This window comes from Dasypus novemcinctus, chromosome 21 (assembly GCF_030445035.2).
Source record: "Dasypus novemcinctus isolate mDasNov1 chromosome 21, mDasNov1.1.hap2, whole genome shotgun sequence".
Taxonomy (NCBI): Eukaryota; Metazoa; Chordata; class Mammalia; order Cingulata; family Dasypodidae; genus Dasypus; species Dasypus novemcinctus.
Window position 1 is genome coordinate 49765805 of NC_080693.1, and position 7430 is coordinate 49773234.

General features: G+C 42.2%; 1 protein-coding gene across 3 annotated transcripts; it reads left to right on the top strand.

Moving 5' to 3' along the window:
- The first annotated feature begins 657 nt into the window (after nt 1-657).
- Nucleotides 658-6843, top strand: TMEM100 (transmembrane protein 100). 3 transcript variants are annotated; one of them, XM_004457629.4, is made up of 3 exons: nt 658-1299; nt 3982-4115; nt 5565-6843. In XM_004457629.4, the coding sequence occupies exon 3, from the start codon at nt 5599-5601 to the stop codon at nt 6034-6036; it is 438 nt and encodes a 145-aa protein (XP_004457686.2). In that variant the 5' UTR covers nt 658-1299; nt 3982-4115; nt 5565-5598; the 3' UTR covers nt 6037-6843. The 3 variants fall into 3 exon arrangements, with proteins under 3 accessions (XP_004457686.2, XP_004457685.2, XP_004457683.2); XM_004457628.5 differs by lacking the exon at nt 658-1299 and adding an exon at nt 1346-2587; XM_004457626.5 differs by lacking the exon at nt 658-1299 and adding an exon at nt 2609-3683.
- Nucleotides 6844-7430: the final 587 nt, after the last annotated feature.

The following is a 7430-nucleotide window of genomic DNA, read 5'->3' on the forward strand; positions in this document are numbered from 1 at the left end:
AGTAAAACATATATTTCTATCTAAGTCATACCCATTGTTCTTCTTGGTACTATCAGATGTCTATAAATAATGGCTTGAAAAAATAAAAGCAATAACAACACAATCTCTTATCCAAAATGAACACACTAGCTCAGATCACTTTCTAAAATGTCTATGATTTTAGAACATAAATGAAGACACACCCTTAAAAGAAGCAGTGGGAAGGAGAAAAACTGGCCGACTTCCTGAATCTCGCTGAATCAAATTGGACTGGATGATGACCGAGATCAAAGGCATGCTATGTGGGATGGGAGGCCTGGCATCTTCAGGACTGCTGGAAATTAGCCAATTCAACCACACCAAGCAAAAGCAAACTGAAAGTCAATATGGGTGATTAATCGAATGCACATGGGGTTCTCGTCACGAAATGCAGAGTTTCTCTATTCCCAAAGACGAGATTTCCAGGTCTTTAACAGGAAAATCAAAATGCCCTCCTTCCCAAGGTACAGCCTGAACTTTGAGCTGCTACTGAAAGGAAATGGACAACATCTTTTTTGACACAGTCCTGGCCTTCCTCTCCCCCTCTCTCCTCCCACCTCTCCTCCCCCCAAATTACTTTGTCTCTGATCTTATTTCTAAGTAAAATGAGATTTTTCAGTTTGAGGAATTCTCTCCGGAGCAGCAAGTGTTCCTAGCTGCCCTGTTTGTGGTGCCTCGGTTCCTCAGGGCTGGGGTTTTCCAGTGCACCATCTTTTCCACGGTGCTTTGCCATTCTCAGATGAACAGCACTGACGAGACGACTCCCCTGACTTGTGGACCAAATGCTGCCATTTCACCATCCTCATCTTCCTTTTCTCCTTAGTGCTTGCCCGTTAGGATGAAATAGACTATCGTCTCACTCCCCGCCCCCGCACACTCCCTAAACCCGACAGCACCCTAGAAGGGTAGAACAAAGATTAAAGAGAGAAATCCCTCGCCCCCGCCCCGCCGGTTCAATTTTAGAGAGGAGCTTTGGACGAAGATAACCTTGAAAATGAAAGCCTGCGTAAGGATATAAAAAGAAGAAAACGAAGGAGGACATTCCGTTTCAAACTTGATTCCCTTTTTTAAAAATAGGATTATACCCTCTTAGAAGAAAACAGAGAGCAAAATACAGCAGCATTTGTGGGATTTCTTTCCACCAAATTTTCTCCGGTCCCTTAATTGTTTTTAAGCCTTGCTGAGTACTTTGTTTACGGTCCCTAGTGCCGTGATTTGCATCCCCTCTTTGGGTAGCTGGCGGAGCTGGCAGCTGTCTCAGTCCGATTCTGGCTGGGAAAGGTAAGGATCTTTGCCTTGCTCTTTGAAAGATCTGGGAGAGAAATATCAAATGCCCAGGGGGGATATAGATTTAATTCGTGCATTTGGGGGCTTTCAGAAAAGTTTCCGGAACTTAAAGGAGTCTTCTAAAACCATGTGCTTTAAAAAGAACCAGAGAGATTTCCTCTCCCTTCTGAAAGGAGAGGGTTTGCAGAAGGCTGGTGGTATTGTGGATGATCTTTTGCATTTGGGGCCAGGTGTCCCTTGAGGGATTCCTAGAGGTGTCTAATACCTTAGAGGCATCGAATGGGAGGGCAGGAAAAATTCAAAGGCATCAGCGCTATTCACTAGGAATTCTCTTCAAATTTTAATTAAGTCGAGTCAGTGAGAGCCACATAGGAGTGGGTATAGGAATATCTCTTTTTCTGGTACAATTTCTGGGTTGTCGCAGAGCTTTTTACTTCTTTGTATGTATTTCTAATTTCTTGTCTGCTTAGAGTTTGGGGCTGTGTATCTGTGTGTCTAGGCAGATGTACACATGCTGGGAAGGAGAATTAGGCTGAAGGAGACACCTGAAGCCTGAGAAGGCTGAGGGAAACTTTGGTAATGGAAGTAATGACAGACCTACCCACGGTCCCAGCACACGGAGACCCTATCCCATCCGTCATAGATTCAGCCGAGGACATACCACAGAGAGAAGGGTCACTTGCCCCTATCTGGCAGATGTTCGAGTCATGTACGGCTTTGAAAACAGGGGAGTATGACCTCCAGTGGGATAAGGTACTAGCTGGAGCATCAGTGGGGGCATGGCTTACTGTTTTGGGAACATGGCCCATGCCCAGGACTCAGAGGAATTGACCCCAAAGGCCACAGTTTGCGGGTGAAGGATTGCTGCCCCTTCACCAGAGCTCCCCCAGTTTATCTGGTCAGTGGCCCCAACATCACAATCTGCCTGCGGCAACATGGCTAAGTTTTGAAATGCCCTGGGTCTAAGTGCCCTGATCTTCAACACCAGGTGGCCAAGTCATGGGTGGATGACTCTGTCCCTTCAGGTCCACATTTTAAAAGTGTGAGGCCGGTGCCCCTGAGGCACTCCAGGTATTGCTATCCTCGTCCTCAGCAGGCTGGGCTCCCCAGCTCAGCCAGCAGCCAGGTACTTTTTAATGCTTTTTTTTTTTTAATCAAGAAAGCCCTCTCTTCGATTTCCACTCTAGAAAAAGGACTTCTTGCCCTTCTCTTTTTGTGACCAGAAGAGTCAAGTTATTGTTACTAGATGAGTCTGGAAAGAGTGGGCTACTGTGAAACAGAGGTAAGATGTCTAAGAACACCGGAGCCCTCTATCAGCAGAGAAGCTAACAAAAAAGAGAAGGAAGGAAAATAAATCTCTCTTAAGTTATAATTTGGATTTGATATTTGCTACATTAATTAACAGGGGTTATTAAAATTTGTGCAGAGTAAGAAAGGGGGACTGGTAACCTTCACCTCCAGATATATAGGAGGAGTTTATGGTAGTCTACCAATATTATCTCCATTTGTTTCCTCAAAAAGACAATGGAGGCTCTATATATTTCAAGAACTTTCAAATTTTAAATAGCATGTGTATTGAAAAAGCATAAACCTATAAGGCTTTTTGGAAGGTGAGAAGTGGACCTTTAGCTTTATTGTTTGTCATGTCACATGTGCTAGAATGCTTAAAACACCTTGCTTCTTAAAGTGTGGTCCAAGGAACTACAATATCAGCATTGCCTGAGAGCTTGAATCTACATTTAACAAACAACCCGAGTAATTTTATGTGCCCATTAAAACCTGGGGTTTAAACCAACACTTTCTTTCTGTGTGAACTTTTTCAAGTTACTTAACCTCTCTGAGCCTCTGTTTCCTCATTTACAAACTAATAAGAATTAATGTTAAAACATATATATTGCTTAGTATTCTGCCATGTCCATAGTAGATGCTCTGTAGGGATGATGATGGTGATGATTTCAGCATGTCTAACGTTACTTGCCTTTTAGCACAAGCAGTAAGCAATGGTATTTAAATCAAGATGACAGCTTTCCCCCCTCAACCATAAACAATTTGCATCTCCCACCCTCATTCCTAAATGAATTATCATAAAACAAGGAGACTTTCAAGCTTCAGATGATCATCACACACGTATGAAAAGAGAATGGGAAAACCAAGGAACCTGGGTTTTTGCTGGCTTGAAGGCTGAGCTCAGCTGCCCGATGACCTCACAGCTGTTCCTGCCGCCCTAGAGCGTCTGCCCCTCACTTCTGTCCCCTCAGCTGGGTCTGCAACGCTGACGCGGGGATTTTCTTATGAAAATGCCTAATGGGCAGGAGGAAGATCTGGAGGTTGGCTGGGGAAAAAATGAGTAATGCAAAGCAGTCTGTTCAGTAAATGCGGTGAGAGAAATAAAAGTAAAAGCTGGGTCCTGTCTCTGGGGACGGAGTAGAATGATTCTGACTTAACATGTCATTGAGCAGAGTTGAGGGAAGCCAAGACTCGGAATCTGCTGGCAAGGAGATGAACGAAGAGGGGAAAAAAGTGGCAGGGAGGGACAAACCGGAGGGGGAAGGAATAAAATAAAAGAGGGAGGGAAAGACAAGTGTCATTAAGGAATAGAGGTAAAGGGAAAGGAGAAGGAGCTCCAGGATCCAAAGCTACACCAAAGTATCTTGATAATTTTTCTTTTCCCTGCAGGAGATTCCTGTCCTGACGTTTACAGACGGCTGCTACAGGCTCTTTCAGAAGTTGACCAAGGAAACTTAAAGGGCTGCTGCTTCTTTCCTACCAAGTCAAGTGATTTCCCTTATGATGGATTGCCTCTCTTTAAGGTATGTGTAAGAAGTTTTGGGGACAGATCTTCATTTTTCTAGTTAGTTCAAGCCTCAGCTTTGGGGTGAAGATTTCTTCCAGATAAAATTTCAAATATCCTTTTATTGACTTATCATTGGATAGCAGTGACTAAGTTGTTTAATGGCTAATATTTGCATGTATACAGGCAACTCTAATATTTGGTTTCATTACACAGAGGGTAATACGACTTCCCCAAGCAGTGAAGAACCAGTGAGGTTTGGTTTGGGTTTAAAGTTGTTTTGATTGATGTTTAATATACTTGAAGTAGTACTCTAATTGAAATGGTCTCAAGCGTCTTCCTTTAAACTTTTTTGGTAACTGCAACTGCTCGGCTGTCTCAAGCTGATAGGCTTGAGTGCTTTTCAAAGATGAAACAGCGACTTATATCTCTGAGCAGCAGGCAAGAGTTTCTCACTGACTTCTGCTAGACATGTTTCAACCAAATGCTTTTGACTGAGAGTCTCAGGTTTTGTCCTGAAATATTCAGGGTCAAAACGCTTGGAAAAGGAGCATCACAGCAATTTTTGGGAATATATGATTTTGTAAAATTTTACTGAAAATTTAGCAGGCCAAGTTTTTTAACATGCCAAATTTTTTAACATGTCATGGTACACATGCTGTCAAAATTCCTTGTTGAATTTAATAGCAAATTTTGGGATTGATAGCTAATACTCTAAGAATTGACTAGACCTTTAACATAAGAAAGAACAAAATTGCATTCTGTGAAGTTCTTGCTTTTTTCTTTTCTTTTTCCCTTTTCAAATGGATCAAAGAATATTGCTACATTTTAGATCATAAATGCCAGCCTCATTGTCACTGAATTTTTGCTGAACTACCCACCACCCACCACGGGGGTAGGAAAAGGCCCCAAGGCACATGTTGCACTGTGTTTAACAGTAACACCATAAAGGCACTTGTTGGCTGTCAATTGATGGAGAAGAATGTCGTGCGTACTCTGGCTGTGTGACTTGATGTTGCTTTTGTAGGCAGTGATGGTTGGGAAAGAATGCACATTGGTCATAGAGGCAAAGTCGAGGCAAAGTTGCTATGAGTTGTGGAACTCACTGTCTGCAGTATTATCTGTAACATATTCTCTTCTTAAATGAAGCCATCTTTGGAGTAGAATTCTGGCTTTTCTATGTGTTTAGAGGAAAGAGAAGCAATAGACAAAGTGGAAATGCTTGTAAACATTTGTAGGCAGCCAGGGTATATTAAATGCTGTAAAGTGCTTCCTGGTTTTTATATCTTTCCTTTATGTTTATCTGCTTTATAATTGCTTTTTGCCCAATGCAAAGAGAATGCAAGCAATTAGAAAATAAAGTGGATTTTCACATGCACTCATGCCTTCTGTAAAAGCCACAGCCCTTTACTTCTACCTGCAGTGTTCCTTCCATGCATGTGGCTAACATCTCCTGTCTTCTTCACAGTTTCTGCCCTGGTGGGACCCTCCAGATCTAGTCTATGAACCCAGCTGGGAAACACTGCTGCAAGAAAATGACTGAAGAACCCATCAAGGAGATCCTGGGAACCACAAAGTCTCCCAAGCCAGAGACAGTGGAGAAAAGCCCCAACAGCGAAGCTGTGGTCACTATGGTCCCCCTGGTGAGTGAGATTCAGCTGACGGCCGCCACAGGGGGTGCTGAGCTCTCCTGCTACCGCTGCGTCATCCCCTTCGCCATGGTCATCCTCATCACCGGGGTGGTGGTCACTGCTGTGGCTTACAGCTTCAATTCCCATGGCTCCATCATCTCCATCTTCGGCCTGGTCCTTCTGTCGTCAGGACTTTTATTGTTAGCCTCCAGCGCCTTGTGCTGGAAAGTGAGACAGAGGAGCAAGAAAGCCAAGAGGCGGGAGAGTCAGACAGCTCTCGTGGCCAATCAGAGAAGCTTATTTGCTTAAGACTGAACGAGACCAAATGAGATATGTGGCCTGAAATACCTGCTCTAGCGCTGTCAGCCGGGAATCTAATCAAATGGCCAGAAACAGTGTGTGAGAGAACGGACCTGGCACTGGGGCGGCAAAAGATGAGAAGAATGGGGGTGGGCAGGGGGACGGGTTAGAGGGTTCTCCCTTCTGAGGCGTGCCTTGGGTCTTCTTTAATGACAGACTTAACCCTAAGAGCTATTTCTAAGGTGTAAAAACCAGCTTTCTCTCTACATTAAATATTTGAGGGTCATGGGATGTGCACAGCATTAGGTAACATTTGGTTCCCCTTGGAAAACAGCCAAGAAAAAATGGGAAAACAATCACAGAGTCCTGGCACACCAGAAACCTGACTCGAAAAAAAACAAATAACAAAACTCTTAAGAAATTGTATCATGAAAATGTTCTGATGAAGGTCTAACTTGCCTTAGACTTTGCATACTTCTATGGAATTCTGTGATAATTTTTTTTCAGTAAGTTGATTCTCTGACATCTGTTTTTATTTTTCACTTTCAGTAACTCATCACTGGTGGTACTTTTTCTTGAAGAATAAACTAATATTTTTTTATGCTTTAACATTGGACAGTTTTAGATGATTGTAATGATGGGTCAGAAGTAAAAAAAAGTAAAAGGCGTAGGTAAAAGGTATAGCTACTAGATGACATGGGGGTTAAATTAATATGAAAATACTCTGATATAGCACTTTTGATGATTTTTATATAAATGTTTAATTTACATTTTCTTCAGAATAATAAATACTCATTGCTGCTGAAACTTCTTAAATTGTTGTTTTGTTGTAATTATTTTTATTGTAGTTCCAAATTGCCTGTCTTCTCTTGCCTCATTTGTGACATCACAGTAATATTTCTACCAGTTGGGCATGGTGCTTCTTCCTAGCTTAATTAGAAGATTTTCATTTTTTAAATCATATCATTTTTTTCATGACTCAAAAGAGTAGTATAATTGTGTTTGCTCCGTTCTAAAGGATTGCTGTGCCATTAGCAATGACAAAATCAATGCCTTCGGTTAAATGTGTACTGCATATTTATTGACTCATTCATTCAACATTTGCTGAACACACATTTTTGAGCACCAACTAAATGCCAGGCATTATGTAGCTACTTAGCCTGTTTAATTCAGTTCTAATGGAGCTCAAATTAGGTTACTGCTTTAATTCTTCTGTGGATGTTGAGGTATTTCACAGCTAGGACTGTGCCCCATAACTACAGGCAGAGATACCCCTGATTCATGTAGATTAAACCACATTAAACTAGAACCTGAAGATAGCTCGACATGGTGCTTTTCTTAGAGTTTGGAAAAACAAAACAGACACAAAGTCTAGCACAGCACATTCAATGACAGGCTTTCTA

What these genes read in the sequence shown, in the direction of transcription:
- TMEM100 (XM_004457629.4), top strand. Translation starts at nt 5,599, where the DNA reads ATGAACCCAGCTGGGAAACACTGCTGCAAGAAAATGACTGAAGAACCC.